The 18,111-nt window shown below is 55.5% G+C and overlaps 1 protein-coding gene across 1 annotated transcript; it reads right to left on the bottom strand.

Annotated features, from left to right (window-relative positions):
- Positions 1 to 40: 40 nt before the first annotated feature.
- Positions 41 to 1,967, bottom strand: LOC146591095 (acrosin-like; the record flags this gene model as incomplete). Its single annotated transcript, XM_085313473.1, has 4 exons — positions 1,756 to 1,967; positions 1,144 to 1,409; positions 714 to 859; positions 41 to 234 (listed from the first exon to the last, which is right to left on the bottom strand). Coding segments are annotated over exons 1-4 (785 nt in total), but the record flags the coding sequence as incomplete, so codon positions are not given.
- Positions 1,968 to 18,111: the final 16,144 nt, after the last annotated feature.

The raw sequence follows: 18,111 nt of genomic DNA, 5'->3' as shown, positions 1-18,111 counted from the left end.
AGGTATTGGCCTTGGCTTCTGGAATGGGCCTGAGGCAGACACTGGTGGTGCACTTGTCTGCCCTGCTGGCCGTAGTCCCATATGGACCAGGATCCAGTCGCGATAGTGCTGGGTGGAAGTGTAGATTCCAGGCTGATGTGCTCTCCCGCAGCCTGTTCCCCAGCTGGTGACACCAACAAGCCAGTAGTAGTCGGCGGTTCTATCTTTGCATACAAGGGGGCCACCGCTGTCACCCTGCAGTGCAGGAGAGAGGTTTAAGGTGTTGCTGGGTGGCCAGTGTGAGCACTACAACTAGGGCTGCTTCTCTCTAACAGCACTTCCCAGAGCTGTCAGCACTGCACGCAGTGGCACGTCTCAGCTGCTGGAGCCTACAGAAGCTCGTTGGGGAAGGGCCCGTGGGCCTGTAAGGTAGGGTTCTCTCTCATGTCTGCACAGTGATCCTGGGGGTGTGGATTAGGGTTGTTCCAGGGAGAGGTTCTGGACCTGTGGAGCACCAAGAGCACTGGATGGTCTCTCTGGGGAGAGCCCAAGGCACCTGGGGCAAGGGGACCTCACATCTAGGACCTGCAGAGGGGAAGGGGAGGTGAGCGCTGTCACTGGTGGGACCCAGAGATGGATGAGTAGCTGGCCAGGCAGAGCACAGGCAGCATACGTTGAGAAGTTATGACAGGGCTGCACCCGCTGCTGTGGGCTGGCTTGTTGCACCTTCCTACCTGGCAAGTGTCGATGCCACCCTGCTGATAACCAGCACACAGGTTGGTGTTCCTGACGGCCCCTGCATACCATTGGCTGCTGTTGCAGATGTGGTTGTCAATGAGGTGGACAAGGGCCTCCTGCAGGATGGCAGGTCGTATCTTAGCTGTGGGCATATAAAGGAATTGGTACCTGGCAGCATGTTGCCATTTCACCCTCCTTGTCTGGGTCACTGCCTTTCAAAGGACCTGGTTTTGGATCTTGCAGGGCATATTTACTGATGCTTCCCATCTCTTGCTTTGGGTAATGGGTCAAGGCTAACGCTCTACAAGCATATGTCCCTTTGGGTTGGCCCTGGGTTTTGCCTCTGCTGTCTGGGTAGCCCAGCCCCTGTCTCGACAGTATGTCGAGCCTGCACTCAGGGAACACCACCACTTGTTGGGAACTTACATCCTTCCTCCATRGCACCCCAACCRCTGATGTAGCAAGGTGACAGCTCTGACACTCGCAGCGAGCCATCGGGCACACAGGCAAGCTGTATATAGTAGCTGCACTGCACTGGTTGGTCCAATTCCAGCAAGGCAATGTCGTTTCTCTGTGAGTGATTATTATAGTGTTCATGCGTCACTAGCTTCTTAATATTGCGCACTTGGACCTCAGGACCCATCTGAAGCAAACTGTAGGCACCAACCACTATACGCCACATCTCGACATAGCTGGAAGGGAGATGGAGAGAGGGGTTAGAGAGAGCAGAGCCATCCACTGTAGGAAAATGGCAGTTCCAACTGTTCCAGGTTTACAGTAGGGAGAGGGATGCAGTTATAGCCTTGCATGGAGGCATAATGTCCTTGTATGCCTTGGGCACTGGGAACGTTGAGAATAGGCTACTAGGAAGCAGTGGCACAAGCCCAGCCTTCTCAAGGGAAACCCTCCTGCTGGAGTATTTTAAATGCCCAGTCGCTATGGGTGCTGTGAAGCAGATGGCTGGGAGGAGGCTGATGTGCAGCAGCCAGGGCACCTGCCTGTGTTGTGGGGACATCCCCATTCCCTGTGCATCCTTACGTGGCATTTATGAAGCAGTGAGCTGCTGTGAGGACCCACTGTGGGCTGATGAGAGTCCCTCCACATATGTGCCCGGTGCCTCTTCTCCAGGGGACCTGGATGCTGACAATCCAGGGCCAGGACCCTGGCTGAGCATCCGTACCACCRACGACGCGCATYRTGYTGTRKTRAGAGGCCATGGGCCGRACYCCACAGGTCCCTCTGTAATCAGAAACTCATTAGTACCATGCTTGACTGCTCCCCACTCTGCTCAGGCTGAAGGTTGTCCGTTGTCCCTCCTGCTCCCCACCCCATGTGGCAGGCAGCATGTGGACAGTGGGGCCAAGGCACACTGTGTGGTGTGCAACTGTAGCCCTGCAGTGAGCTGTGCTGGGAGCCTGGGTGCTGGAGAGGAGCTGAGCCTCCTGCCCTGAGTTGCGGAGCCTCCCATGCAGCCAGGGGGCAAGTAGGCTCCCTGCAAGGCTCCCCCAAACATGCTCTCCCATGGCCTCAGGCTACTTACCCACAGCTGTYMTRTGYRYYRTRTGCAGGCCAGCAYRTGGCCAGCACCAAGAGGAGGGGGAACAACTTCATCTTCCCCAGCGGCATGAGGCAACTGCTGGTGCCCCAGCCTTCTCACACCAGTGCAGCAGCCGAGCACGCTGCCTGCGGTGTCCGCGTTGGCCCGGTGCCGTGGCGCTGAGACCGATGTCACAGAGCTGCTTGTTCCGGAGTGCTGGGCCATCACAGTGCTCTGTGGTGCGCTGTGGTGCACACTCTGCACCATCAGTGGGGCCAGTGCAGAGGGCTTGTGAGCAGGAGCGGAGCCAACAGCTGTGGGCACTGGGAGTGGATGCTCAGAGAGCCCCCACCAAACACTGCTCATGGGATGAGAACATGCAGCCCTGGGGCAGGCAGCACTGCCCAACTCCCAGCACCCCCTCCTCTAACAACCAGCAGGAGAAAACTGTGACATTGCAACCCACTTGGGAGGTTGGCTGCCACTGTGTGCTTTGCTGGGCCCCTGGTCTTTTCCAAAACATGCACCTCACTGAACACAGCTACTACTGACTATGTGCACCCTTGGTAGGTGTTGAAGATCCAAACAGCCAACAAGCAGTGATGTGGAAGAAGGATGAAGAGTGCACATTCTTCATATGCATGTTTTTGTATGTCCACACAATGTGTGTGTGTGCATGTGTATACATTCAGTGTGTGTGTGTGTGTCTATATGTATGTGCATGCACATGCACTCTGCAGGCTCATAGCTGTGCACGCTGTTCTGAGTGTGCACACACTTTGTATGCAGTCACAACATGTGAGTGTACTCTGTGTATGGATACACGATATTTGTATGCATTGTGTCAGTGCACACTGCTTCTGTGCATCCAGTGTTTGGGTAGCTGAATCTGAGTGTGTGCACACTATATCTATGTATTCACACTGTGTGAAGTGTTTGCATTCATTCCATGCATATGCAGCAGGCTGTGTGTGTGTGTGTGCATGTGCGCATGTATGCGTTATGTGTTTACAAGCACTCTGTGCATGCTGTGCGTGCACATATGTATTGTGTGCAAACACTGCAGGCCGTATGCTGTGGACTGTGAGCATTAGTGGCATTAGTGTGCGTGTATGCATGCATGTGTGCGCATGTATGTGTGCGTGTGTGCGTGTGTGCGCGTGCTTGCGTGTGTGGGGGGGGTAGGTGCGCGTGTGTGCGTGCGTTCGCGAGCGCACGCCGTATCCTCCCGCCGCCGCCAGGGGGCGCCGCTGCCCCACCGGACCGCCGCCTCTCGGGTCACGGCGCGCGGCACTGCTCGCTGTCCTTGCTCACCAGCATCGTGCTCCGGCACTGCACACCAGCACCGCTCACCGGCGTCGCACATCACCACTGCTCACCAGCATCGCTCATCAGCACCAGCATCGTGCACTGGCACCACATACTGCAGCTGCCCCACCGTGGGCCCCAGTTTGAGGAGCGCCCATCTTTCCAGGAATCCTAGCCTGGCCATGAGGGATGATAGGGCATCCAGAGGGCTGTGCCAGGATCCCTGCTGTTTTTGGGGTTACAGCAGGGCAGTGGGTGATCCAGTGGTCCCTGAGTGGCTGAACGGATCCTGCGTGCAACCCTGGCCCCTGGGCCCTGTTTTTCTGGGACACTCCCATCTGCTGATTCTGACTCTACACAGGATGCCTCCTGCTGCATATGTACAAAGTGTCTCCCATCACAAGGAGCAGTCCATGGCTGGTAGATGGGAACTAATCAAATACATGCAAATCATGATAGCTGGAGTTACTGCACTCTGAGTTTTGCAAAGAAGCTAAAACACTTTGCAGGAAATCTGACTTCAGAACTTTGATCTCAGATAATTGTGCCACCTCACTGTTTTTAATGAGCACTGTTCCCTTCTGGAATATGGAAACTAGTAAAATCCTCAAATCAATTTCCTTTCATGTTGGCCCGTTTATCAGAACTACGCAGGGCAAGGCCTTTGTGGGCAGCCCAAGGCTGGACTAGCAGGGGCTGCAGGAGCACCAGGACTGCAAGGTGGGAGCCAGGGCTAAGTGCAGAGCATAGGGTGAGAACTACATGGGGCACCTGCAGCAGCTGTCTCACCCAGCACCAACAATGTCTCCAGAGCAGTGTGACTATTGAAGGAGCTCTGGACATCAGTGCTTTCAATAATAAGCAGTGTCCATAGCTGCTAATGAGAACACAGAACAGGAGTGGGAGAGATAGAGGGTGCTCCACAGTGAGGGTGGATGGGTAGCTACAGAGTGGGGTAAATGTGAGGAGAGGGCTGAGCACCTATTCTGTGCACACAGTGGGGGCAACTCTGGGTGCTCAAGTTGCAACTTCACCCTGGCAGCAGTGTTTGTGGCATTTCCCTCATCTCCCACCCTCATCTTTCACCCGCAGAGGCTGGGAGCTGAGAGCGGGGCCATGCAGTCGCTCCCATACAGAGAGCTGTTTTATCCCCTGCCTGTGCCCCACTCTGCACAAAACTGCCTTTGAGCCAGCTTTGCTGCTTAAATGGTAGTTGTGTCTCACCCACACCATGCTGATGGTATAGAAGGTATTTCCAGGACACTACTTGGTGCCAAAGGGAGGGAGCATGCCCCTGAGGCTACCTGGTGCCGAGGAGTGAGCAGAGATGAGACAGTGCGGAAAATGCTAGTCCTGGAATTGGAGGGCTGCAAGAATTGGGGACTAAGTCTGCTGGCCAGAGCTGCAGGGTGTGTGCTGCACCAAGGGCAAGCCCTGCTCCGTTCTCTACCCTGAAACAATAGCATCCATGTGGCACTGTTGCTAAGCGCAGCTCCATGAAGGGACATGTTTCTCAAAGAGACCATTTGCAAACTTAAAACTGTCCATCTTCTGCTTCGTGATCACTGTGGCCTGTCTCTGAGGATCTAGGGGTCTCTTGTCAGCAGGACAGAGCAGCTGGGAGGGATGTTGTGGGGTGGTGGATGGGGCGCAGGGGTGTTTGCAGGCTGGGTTAAGGTTCAAGGTGCTGCAGCTAGCAGAAAGGTGGGTACTGTGCAGTGGGGGTTCCAGGGACACTGACTAGCTCAGGGTGCTTGGAGGGCTTGTGGTTGTTGACTTGGCCTGATGCTACAACAAGCAGAGTTTTCTGTACCCATGGGGCCAGACTCTGGGGATAAGTGCAAAGCTTGGGGCATTCCCAGAGTGGGGACAAGCATCCTTGCAGTGTGGGCACTGCAAGTGTATGCCTGGCCTGCAGGACCCAAGCATATGGATGATGGTTGCTAGAGTAGCAGCGATGCTGGATCACACCAGGGTGATGCAGATGTGAAGGGGGTAATTCGCAGGGGGCACAGAAAGAAGGCTGAAGTGCAGGAGAGGGAAGGGCCTCCTCCTAACATGGGGAGGCCTGATCCCAGACCAAGGTGCTGTGGTGGGGCCGGGGATTGCCCCGACAGAAGGCCTTGCCATTCTCGGGCTGGGGGTGGTTCTGGGCAGACATCCCACAGCTTCCAGGCGGCAGATGGGTCTGTCCCTCCACAGCGCAGCATCCCTCCTTGCCTGCCAGCTGGAGTCTCCTGCAGAGTTCACTCGGATTCTGTTCCTAACGCTGTTTTCCATGCGCCATGTCTGCTTCTTGCCATCTGCATACTTACACTGCAGGCTTGGTGCCAGGGGACAGCAGCAATGCTGTGTGTGGTAGAGGAGGCTGCTGGGCAGGTGGTCATACAGAACAAGCTGTGTCTCAGGATGGTGCACCCGCCTCTGCATGCACCCTTCTTGCAGAGCAGCCGCTCTGCTGTCTGCAATGGAGAGCACAGCGACTTGCCTCAGGGCTGGGAAGATATCTGAAGGATTGTCTCCCACCACAAGCGTGAGGGACACCAGGAGTCACAGAATGCCTTGCCTAGCTAGACAGGGAAGGAGAGTGCTGTGAGGGACTCCTTCCTCTACCATGTCCTTCCCTTGTCTCCTATGCCCATCTCAAGGCTGTGTTTGTTAAGGAGCCATACTGGGGAACCAGTGCCTGCTGCAGCTGATGCCTCGGTCTGCAGGGTTACATGGAGAGGGGCTGGGATGGTAGTGGCTGTCCTTACTGCAGAGCAAGGGGCAGCTGGGACAGGGCTGTGGCAAGTCTCCACAAGGGCTCTGGGCTGCAGGGGAAGGTCTGTAACAGGTGTCCTCAGCTAATAGGGTGCATTTGCTTCCTGCAGGAAGCACTTTTCCTCCTCGAAACCTGCAGAGCAGGCTTGCTGACCCCTCCAGYGTGTGCTGCCAGATGCACTCCTTGCCTCTGGAAGCAGGGCTCCCTGGAGAGGCTAAATGAACCCACTTTGCTCCACCAAACCAGTGCCTAGGTTGTCACCCCACCCACAGAGCAACCAAAAATGAGAGGTTAAAGTGAAATGAGTTTACGGAGTGTTTCTATGTGAGCACAAGAGAAAACTCCTCTGCCTGCTGGGGTCAGTCCACGCATCTCAGCAGCGAGGTGTATGTGGATACTGCTCATGGGCACGTCCCCCACCCAGCCTGCCAGACCTGCCACCCTGCTGTGTCCCATGGGGACTGGAGAGCATCCCAGTGCTCCAGGCTGCTGCCACTCTCATAGCTTCCTTTGGTGTCCCTATGGCTCCAGCTCTGGGCTGGCTATGCCTGGGGCCAGTGGGCTGCAGCGGGGGGCAGAGGTGGTTGACTGTGCTGGAGAGGGCTGCGCTCTGCGGACACCTCCTGGCCATGTGGCTGCAGCTCTGCACCAACCTGCACTGCCTGACACATCTCACCAGGATTGGGGCAGGAGGCTCCAGCCACATTCCAACTGTGGGGGCTCTGTATCAGCCAATGCCGCCCTGCATGTTCTGGCAGGATTGGGGCAAGAGGCTCCAGCTACATCCCAGCAGCAGGGGCTCTGCACCAGCTTGTGCTGCCCCATGCATCCTGCTAGGATGAGGATAGGAGGCCCAAGGGGATGGTAGGGTCCAGCCCAGAGTGAAGGCACTGGCCTGCTCCTGCAATGGACACTGCCACATCCCAAGGGACTGCAGCTCCTCTGCTCTCCCTCAGTCCCTTGTTATGCTTGCACCCACGCAGGTCTGCACTGACAATTGCTCCCTGGAAAAAGCACCCCATTGCAAGTGGTGGGGAAGCATGCTGTAGGCAGCCTTCCACCAGTAAGCAGCACGGGCTGGGGCGAGGATGCCATCAGAAACAACTTGTGGCTGGTCTTCAAATAAAGCAAGCTGCACATCATAGAGTAAGATGCTGTTCATGCAGAGCAGGCTGGGAGCACAGCCGGATGTGCAAGGGAGGAGAGAGGCAGCAGAGCAGAGCTGGCTCCTCATGGCCAATGTCATGCCCATTGCTGGCTGAGAATAGAGGTCATCTCAGTGCCAAAGTGATATGTGGGAAGCTGGTTTTCTCCCAGAGTTGAGCTCAGTGCAGTTTTGTGCTGCAGGAGGCAACAGATGGGATGATCCAAGGCATCAGGAGGGGAGACAAAAGGTGGAGGGGAGAGGAGTGGGGTTAGGAAGTTGGGCAGACAGAAAGCGCTGGAGATGGCAGGAGAGCCCGGCCGAAGGGTGATAGGGTCTGGGGAAAGGTCTTATGGGAGCCAAAGCTGCCCTGGCAGCCCCACATCCCTTTTTTGCTCACCACCCTCTCCAGAACTTGTGGCTACCCCTGCATCCAGAGCCAGCCCCATGGCTGCCCCTCACCCAGAACCAGTTGCCTGTGCAAGGCCACATCCTGGCTGCACTCTAGGCCCAGAGAGGCTAGGCACTGCTTGGTGCTGGTAGCTCTGTTGGGGTGGGCAGATGAGCTGTGCCCAGCCCGGGATCCTGCAGTGGTTCTGGGACATGTGGGGCCCCCCGCAGCTTTGGACTGCACTGCAGGAGTTCTCAAAGCCCTCTGCATTGCCTTCTAGAGCAAGTTGCCCGGACCCCTGGTCCCTGGGGTTGGAGGGGGAGCAGGCAGCGTTAGGAGCTGTGCTGAGGCCGTGACTGCAGGGAGGGAGCCATGGGCCAGGCCTGGGGGGGCACCTGGTGGGCCCAATGTACTGGGGCACTGGGAGTGGGGAGGGCAGAGTGAAAAGAGAAAGTTTGCAGGGCGCCCTGGAGCTCAAAGGCCCCTTGTGCTGTGCTGTGCACCAGGACTCTCAGGCCCACAGGGACAGCTCAGCTTTTGCTCTGCCCTGTGCAGTCCTGCAGCTTCTGCAGTGCTCCAGCAGTGCCGCTGAGGCTAGTGTGAAGCTGACACATATGGGGAGACTCGCTTGCTTCCGGGCCACCCTGCACTGTAGCCATGCTCCCTCTGTTGCCATGCTGAGCTGCTCTCCCACACTCTGTTGCCTCCCAGAGTGCGTCACCTCCACCTCACGTGGCTGAGAGAAGTTGCTATGAGATAACATGTCAGAAGATGAAGCAGATGCAGAGCCCATCAACAGCAGAGAGGCTTGAAATGGGCTGGGGAGGTTGCAGCAGTTCAGTGCAGAGGAGCTGGTGCTGCAGTCAATCATCAGATCCCCTCACCCTGCACACTGCATATTTAATGGCTCTTTGGGTCTCAGTGTTTAAATCTGTCTATCTAATGAGCATTTAACTGCCACTCAATATTTAATGCCTCCGTGTTCAGTGCAATAACCCCATGTATCACAGTGAATGCTGGTCCATCACCCTGGGAATGGGGAGAGGCATGCTACAGGAGAGGATCTAGCACAGGTCACAGGCAGTAGATCGAGGCTAGAGATGGGAGGGGGATCTGCTACCTGACACCTCTCGCGTGGATGACAGATTGTCTCTGTGCCATGAGCTCTACCTGCCTCTTTTTGGAGTCGTCTTCTCTTGGTGATGCAGCAGACCCTGGAGCTTCTCTGTGCTGTGTCCTGCTGCAGGACTGGTGCAGTTGGAGCAGTGGGCTGGAAGTAGCTCAATGGGCAGTGCAGCGCTGGTATGCTGCTGTCATATGCTGTCCTCAGCCAGAGGTGCTGTCCTGCAGTGAGCTTCTGCCCCTGGATTTGCAACCTGCAAGCTTGCTCTCCTGACCTCTGCTGTGGCAGAGCTGTATCAGGATGTGGCTGCAGGACCTGCCTTGGCTCCCCATTCACAGAGCTGCTGTCTGCATGGGCAGAGGCCAGGAGAGCAGTGGAGCCCACCGCAGCAAGCCATGCATGTGAGGTGCTGCACTGCACTGAAGCAGGGTGAGCTGCAGGAGGCTGGTGTGGAGTGCACGCCCTGTGTGGAACAAGGACACTGCTGAGCATGGTGACTGCCAAAGTCTGACACTCTCTGCCCCCAGTGTGCAGTGTACCATTTGGCTGCACTGGCCATGTGCAGGCGCATGCATCTGTCCTGTGTGATTTTGGTGCACTTGGTTTAGCTTGCACTTGCTGACTCGTGCTGTTGCAAAGGCATTCACTCTCCATAGGGCTGGTTGTGGTTCCTAGTGCTTCTACCCGCTCTTGCAGAAAGGCTCAACCCCAAGCCCTTTACCAACAAGCAGTTTTGGTAGGTCTGTCAAGATGAATCTCTCCCCCAGGCTGGCAGGGTCTGGGATGTCCTTATGCCAGAGCCCCACATCTTCATCCATGTGCTGAACTGCAGCAAGAGCCAGCTCTGAGCTGTCAAACCGTTTCCTTTGGAGGAGCAAAGTCCCTCTTTCTCTGGGGGCCAGAGTTGATAGCACCTGTTGTGGCTGAACACTGAGACCCCATTCCCTCCTGCCATTCATTTCCCAGGCTCATGGCAGGGGCCCAGCATATCTGGGTCTGCAGTCTTGAGCCTTGCTGTGCCATGTCATACTGTGCTGGGCCATGCTATGCCATACCATGCTGTGCCATGCCCTGCCATGCCATACTGTTCCCTGGCCCAGTGTTCCTGGCTCTGCAGTCTCCAGCCTTGATGAGCAGAAGCAGAGGACTGGGGATTTCACCTTGTCCAGGCCTCCTCGACTGGTGAGGAACAACTGTCAGGGCACAAGCACCATGTCTCCACCCCTTGCACCAGCCTGAGTGGATGCTGGTAGCAGGAGGGCACGTGTAGGTGGGGTGACCTACACCTGTGCTGGGACCAGCATGCATGGGGCAGCAGGCAGCCATTGCACTTGGTGTGTGGGCATGTGGCATTGCAGGCAGTGGCCCCAGCTCCTGGCTGTGGGTCCCTGTGTGGGCTCTGGCACCGGCACCAGTCCTGGGACTGGCCGTGTATGCCTCAAGCGCCGGCAGAGGCAGGTCTCCGCAGGCAGCCGGATTCACTTTGCTGCTCGGTGTGGGATTTGTAGCCAGAGAAGAAACGCAGCACACGGTGCTCTCCAAAGCAACATCCTGTGTGGTTCACCCTAGTAAGGCTCATCGAGTGCAACCTTTGAGGTGCTCCATGGCCAGCTCTTGTGTCCACCCCTCCTCCCCAGCACTTATCCTGTGCCACCCTGCTGTGAGGTCTCACACATGGCCACTGCCTCATAGTGCCAGGGCTGGCCTGACATGGTGGCATGAAGTACGCTCACTGTGCCCAGATCTGGGCCTGCTGCGTCTCGAGGGGCTGTGTGATGGGGTGGTGCCCATGGAGCCCTTTGGGGATGGTCTTGTGGTGCAGGCTGCGCTCACTGGCTGTTTGGCCCATGGTGCCAGGGTCTCCTTGTGCATCACTGTTGATGGGTGCCTGAGAACCGTGCAAGGCAGGGCTGCCCATGTGGCTGGGCAGGTCCCCCGCCTGCACCTCCCCTGCGCTCCCATCTGTGCCAGAAGGCTCAATGTCCCCATGGGAGATGGTGAGCATGGGGGCACACTGTGCCCCACACTGTGTGATGGGAGCCTCGTGCGTGCTGTCCCAGCATTCTACCTGGGACCCCTGGCAGCCGAATGGTGCAGCTGGGGTGCATCTTTCCTCTGCAGACTCTTTCAGCATGTGCCATCCCCCGTGCCAGGCCCAAGGCAGCAGCGACGCCTGGCCAGGCTGCTGGGCTGAGCTCTGCCTCATGCCCTGGGCTCAGGTCTGGCACAGCCACCTTGTCCCGGCACAGCCACCTTGTCCCAGCACAGCCCTGGGGCCAAATCCCCTTCCCTGTCCTGACATCTGCCCTGTTCCACAGTTCCCATCTCCATCCCTGTCCCCATCCCCATCTGAGCTCTGTCCTTGTCCCCATCCCCACCCCAACCCTCTCCTTGTCCCCATGCTGAGCCCTGTTCCTGTCTCCAAACCCATCCCTATTCCCATTCCAATCCTGATCTTGACCCCCCCATTCCGTTCCCATCCACATCACCATCTCTATCCCTGTCCCCATTCCTGTCCTTGTCCCCAGTCTTGCCCCATCCCCATCTCTGTTCCCATTCTCGTCCTCATCCCCATGACCATTCCTGTCCCCATCTCCATGCCCATCCTCATCCCCCATTCCCATTCCCATTTCCATCCCAGTCCCATCCCCATCCTTGTCCCCGTCTCCATCTCCATTCCCATCCCCATTGCTGTCCCTGTCCCCATCCCAGCAGCTCCCTCCCCTCCCAGCGGCTGCTGCAGACTGCTGTGACTGAATTCCAGAGTTTTTGTGAGATACCTGATTAATCCCAGTATGAGCTGTAATCACATGGCAATAATTGCACAAGTTGTGCTTATCTGAATGTGTAATCATGGCAATGAATAATGCTCTGAGCTTGGCACCTCTCTAATTAGTGCCATGCCAGGGAGGGAGAGCCCCTGCTGCCGTGTTTTGCAACGGTGCCCCTGCCAGGGCTAGGGTCTGCTGCAGCGACATGGGGCCTAGCTGTTGGGACATGTATGTGGGTCAGCGCCGCCCCCACTCTCAAGGCCCCGTGTGCTGCTGGGCACAGATACATGTGGTCCCAGGGCTGCACGTCGACTGCTGTGCCATTGATGGGAGAGTGTCCTAGCACACGTCACGATGCTTATCCTGCTGCAAGGCCCTCTGTGTGCCAGTGCAGGATGTGGTAGAAGGGGCACAATGCCCCTGCACCATCCTGCTGACCTGTGCCGTATTGATGGCTGTGGAGAAGTTGCACAGCACCAACATGCTGTGGCATGTTGTGCCATGCTGTTCTGTGCTATGCTAAGCCATGCCATGCCCTGCTGTGTAGTTCTGTGCCTTTCTGTGACCTGCCATACCATGCTATGCTGTGCCATGCTGTGCCGTGCCATGCCATGTTGTGCTGTGCTAAGCCATGCTGGGCCATGCCATGTCACACTAAACTGTCCCTCGCCATGCTGTGTCGTACTGTGCTGTGCTACGTTGTGTCATGCTGTGCTGTGCCATGCCATGCTGTGTCATGCTGTGCTATGCCATGCTGCGCTATGCTGTGCTGTGTAGCCTGGGAGAGACTGCTCAGAGCGACAGGGCTGCCAGCTCATACCTCATCCCCAAAGGTGTCCACATGCCTGCATTCATGCAGGTGGCGCAGCAAACCATGGCTCCACATGGTGGGCTCAACAGCACTGCTATGCTGCTGAGAGTGGGAGTGTTGCTGTGGTTTGAGGGTTCTTTTCTCCTGCCTCAAGCCACAGGGGCATTTCCTAGTTGTATACAGTACCTCACTGAATGTTCACCTGCATACATGGTTCCCCAGATCCATTAATTCAAAGGTCTAGGATAGGCAGGAATCTCCATTGCTCTGCTAGCATCTCACTGAATTGCAGGGACCTCTAGAGATCATTCGTCCAACTCCCCAGCTGAGCAGGTAGTCCAGGACTATGCCCAGCTGATTTTGAATATCTTCAAGGAGAGAGACTCCACAACCTCTCTGGGCAATTTGTTCCTGTGTTCAACCACGATCTCAGTGAAGAAGTGTTTTCTTGTGTTCAAATTGAATTTCCTGTGTTCTCCCAATGTATACTATATTTATCTATATACTATATATCTGTATTTACACTATATCTATATTTATCCCACCATGGCAGAGAGGCAAGAAGTCCCTGTGGCTCACTTGCAGTCTTGGACAACAGAGAGATTTGCTGAGGGAGAAATTTGGTAGAAATATCTGACCACCACCTCCAACATACCCAGCCAAAGCAACGAACCATGACAAGGATGCACTACAGAGCATGGCACAGACCAGAGACATCTACCAGTCCCTGCTAAGCAGAATATGACTTAATAGAGACTGGACACTTGCACATCCCAGAGTGAACAGTGGAAAAGCATGCAGTCCAAAATGAGCATTATCCACAGCTGTGTAGAGCCCATGGTGAGCACTACTGTGTATGCACGTGGCCTGCAGTGAGTGTGGAACACGTGTGCAAAGCCTATGTAGAGCCCTGCCTGCAGCAAGCACTGACCGCACGTGTGTGCATGGCCTGTGGTGAGCACTGCCTGCAGTATGCACTGCCTGTATGAATGTGTGCACAGTCCATGGTGAGCACTGCCTGGAGTGAGCACAGTCTATATGTGTGTGCACGGCCCATGGTGAATACTGTCTGCAGTGAGCATTGCCTATGTGTGAGCATGGTTCCTGGTGAGCTCTGCCTGCAGTGAGCACAGCTCATGTGCACTGTGTGCAGTGAGCACTTCCTACTTGTGCATGCTCCTGGATGAGCCCTCCCCATGGACATATGCAGCCCTATGTGTCTCTGCTCTGCAGCCATCATGTCCCTGCTCTCCAGCCTCCTGATGATAGTGATGTCCCCTGAGCTGGATGTTTGGAGGCAGCTGCTTTCAGCCTGGTCCTCTGTGGTGAAGATGGGGCCGTTGGGGCCAGTGGCATGGGCAGGGCCAGTGCCCAAGAGCAGAGGGCTGTGCCAGCGCAAGCTATACGGTATATCCTTGCAGGCAGGCAGCCAAACAGCCTCTGGAAATGTGCAGAGTCACAAATTAAAAGCTTAATTAGCAGATGTGCCTCCCTCAAGGAGCTGCTGCCTCATTAGCATCAGGAATGATGACTAAGTAGTGGGAAGAGGGTCTGCTCTGCCAGTTGAACCCCACGTGCATGTCCGCTCTGCCACAGGGCAGGGTGCACGTCAGACACCATCTTTCTCTGCCTGCCTCTCTCTGCCTGCCTTGTAGTGACTAGCCAGCCCAGAAAGGGTCTCCTCCAACCCACTGGGCCAGCCCTGCACTGGATGCCTCACTTTCCCTGTCCCCCAGTCCTTTCCCTGCTTTCCCTTCTTCCTTGGGCTGATGGTCCGTGTTTTCAAGCCTGTCCTCAGGTGGTTCAAAATGTTCTGCTAGAGGTCCATGGCACGGCCAACGGAAGGTGGGGGTGTCTCCCTGTGAGGTCCATGGCGTGGCACATGGAGGACGGGGTAGACCACTGAGGTCCCTGGCACATGTGGAGGACATGGTAGCACACCTCTCAGCATTGCTGGGAAATATCACTGCAAGAGGAGCCTAGAGAGCTCCTCCTGCTCAGACAGCTGTAAGCATTCACAGCAGCATCTCAAGCCATTTCCAGGACAGACACTGGCCCCTGTGAGGCTATCGGTTAATTAAACTTTCACAGGCCACATGCTCTTGGAAGAAATTAATTCACCAGAAAAGCCAGACTATGCTAGTGGCCAGGTTACACCCTTCTGCTGGGGACACTGGGCCCAGGCTGAGCGGAACATGCCCTGTTCACCTGAAAGAGCAGTGCCCAGTGTGTGTGACTGAGTGCTCACCTCAGCAATTCCTGGAGCTGGCTGCTCTGGCTGTGTGCTGGGCCAGCTGTGAGCTAGCGGTGTGCCGTGGCTTCAGCTTGCCTACAGGGAAGATTCACAAATCCAAGTGTCAGACCTAACCTGGTGCCTGCAATGCCCTCCCAATTGATGCTGGCACTCACCATGTCTCAGCCATGATCTGCACAGTGGCTCTGGTACAGCAGCCCATCTCTCTCCCTTCACTTCCCCAAGCCCTGGAAATCTGCTCCTTGCTGCTGGCAGGCTGGCCAGGATCAGCACTGCATGTGCCCCAGAAAGAGCTCAAGAAGCCACCAGGCAATGGTCTGCAGAGGTCTCTGTGGTGTCCAGGAGCAGCTTGGTACTGTCCTGGCCATACTTTGTACTGGCAGGAGGGCCTTAGTGCAGCTGGGCAGCACAGGGCTCTGTGTCTGGCACAGGATGGGGGTATCCCATCTGCTCCAAGCAGGCTCTCAGGTGCTGGCAGTACCAGGATGCTGATCCTCTCTTCAGCCCAATGTGCAGGCCCTCAAGACCTGCTGGAGATGTGTGCTTGAGCAAGATGTAGCATTTGTCCCAGCTGGAGATGAAATCCTGTCTGGATAGGCCCAGGCACAGCCCATCAAAGAGCAGGTCCTGGATCCCAGCTGGATGGGTCATCAGAGAGGAAACCTCTTGGATCAGTATGCCTGGGGTGTTTTCTCTCATTGGTGTTGCTACTAGCCTTGCAAACGGCCCCTGGAGCAGTCTGTGCAGATGCTGGAAAGCACAGAGGCCATCTGGGCACTGAAACCTCATACTTGCTGCTTGCCATATTTCTTGGCATCTCTGCACCACAAGCCCCAGTTGGCCTTGCCATGGTGGAGGCACAGCCTCTATCACTGGTCAGAGACCATGGTCTCAGGGACTATAATAGAATCATAGAATCAGTAAGGTTGGAAGGGACCTCTGCAGATCATCTAGGCCAACCTCCCTGCTCAGCAGGGTCACCTAGAGCATGGTAGACAGGGTTGCATCCAAGTGGGCCTTGAAGATCTCCAGAGAAGGACACTCCACAACCTCTCTGGGCAACCTGTGCCAGTGCTCCGTCACTCTCACAGGGAAGAAATTCTCCCTCACGTTCAGGCGGAACTTCCTCTGCTTCAGTTTCTGCCCACTGCCTCTTGTCCTGTCACATGGGACAACTGAACAGAGCGTAGCCCCATCCCCTTGACACCCTCCCTTCAGGTACTTATACACATTGATAAGATCCCCCCTCAGTCTTCTCTTCCCCAGGCTGAAGAGGCCCAGCTCTTGCAGCCGTTCTGTATAGGGCAGATGCTCCAGTCCTCTGATCATCTTTGTAGCCCTACTCTCCAGTAGCTCCATGTCTCTCTTTTCCTGGGGAGCCCAGAACTGGACACAGTACTCGAGATGAGGCCTCACCAGGGCTGAGTTTAGTGGAGAGGAAGAAAGTTTTGGCCATGTGACATTAAGTGTACTTAATGAAGCACCAGGGAAGCTGAAAGGCTCCACATATAATCTGGGTAGAAGGAAGCCAGCTGTTGCCATGCTCAAGGGCCTGCAACATTTCTGCACATGCGGTCAGATGATCTGCAGTTCTGGGAAAGAGCATGAAGAGTGACATCCAGAAAGGCAGTGAAATTTTGAACCTGAAAAGAGGCCAAGGGAGAATCTGGTCTGTCAAAGCATCAGCAGCACCAAAGCAAGCTGTCTTGTGGGAAAAGCAATACAAAGGGTGGAGACTGGGAGTAAGGACCGCTGCCACAGACTGTATCAGTACCCTGACACTGTGATCTGGGTAAAGGGAAAGAGACAGTGCTGCCATGCAGGATAGGAAGCTGTAAGTAGAACTCTTTTATGTCATGTACCTGCCTGATTCTAGACAGTGTTGTTGATGCTGGCACCCTAGGAAAGACATTCATTCTTAACTCTTGCTCTAATGCTTGTCCTGTGTTGAGGGTTACATGAAGCACATGCCAAGAATTTCCCTTCAGCAGGTGGGTGCTGAGAAAACCCACTTCAACACAGTCGGATGCCCAAGAGATATGTTTGCCATACAGCAGGACTGGCAGGAGAAGGAGCTGGCAACATAGGATGCTGGTGCAGAAGAAGCGTTTTCAGTAACAAGTGTTAGTTTGAGTGACCTTGGCAGCAGGACCATTGAGGCCATGGCCAAAACCCAGCACTTCTTTCCATAGGGGATATACTGCCTGTAGCTGTACATAGACTGGAGGTGGTGATGTCCTGGAGCTGCCTTCCAGCATAGCATGAGTGAGGACAGGAAATGTGTAAGCTCTAAGACGTGTTATAAGCCTCAGTAGTATTGTGTCACAGTTCTTGCAGAAGCATGGGCTGCATCTGGGAGTCCCCCCTCACTTCCCTCACCACATGCCTGTGCTCTCTGCTCAGGTGATTACAGCTGAATCAGGCAGACATGCTGTGGGAAACCTGCATTCATCAAAGCCTCTGCTGCAGGAGCAGAAGGCTGGGCATGGGATGCCCTTAGCGGCACGCTCAGAGGCAGCTGCTGGCAGAGCCCAAGGCTTATCTGTCACAGGTAGGAAGATCTAACATTTCAAAGTCCCACAGCAGCTGCTTCTACACCATCAGCTCAGGGAAAAGAGGTGGCTGCACCTTCTGCTTTCATCAACAACTGGAAAACACAAGAGCTTGTCCTGCTTCTGAGAACTTTTTCTAGACCAGGAGCTTTGGACTGAACATCCAGAAATGTCAATAAAGGGAAAAGACTGTGAAATGGGACCCATCAAATGAGACCCAGCAAGAGGAAGGTCACTGCAATACATCCAGCTTGTTCTATGAGCAGCCAGGCAGGGTCAAGTGTAGAGGCAGAACCCAGTCCAGAGATGATGGGTCCAAGCAGACTCTAAGTGCAACTATTGTACGAGCAGGAGCAGTTGTGGGAGCAAGTGCAGCCATTTGAGCATTTGTCTTGGGAAGGACAGTGTGGGGTGAAGTCTGTACAGTCAGCATCTCAGCTGCTCTGCACCATGTTTGCTTGTCCTGCACCAGGATGTATGGAGCATCATCCCCAGCCAGAGGTTTCAGTGGTGCAATGCCAATGAAGCTCTGAGTGTTAGGTTCACCAGGACCCACACTGAGGGCTGCAGAGAGCAGTCACCAACCTCTGGCTGGACTGTGATGCCCAGTGCAGCAGGCTTGGCATGCTCTTCCCGCTGCATTAGCCTAGGCCTTTCCTATACTCATCTGTAGCCAGCTGCTCCTGGCCCTGGAGCCAGTTTGCAAGCACTCAGAGTGGCTTGGGAGAGGAGGTGTCAC

The sequence above is a fragment of the Rhea americana genome, unplaced genomic scaffold (assembly GCF_003343005.1).
Source record: "Rhea americana isolate MKP2758 unplaced genomic scaffold, rheAme1 scaffold_388, whole genome shotgun sequence".
NCBI classification, from domain to species: domain Eukaryota; kingdom Metazoa; phylum Chordata; class Aves; order Rheiformes; family Rheidae; genus Rhea; species Rhea americana.
Note: the sequence above shows the minus strand (reverse complement) of the source record. Positions and strands in the feature narration are given on the sequence as shown.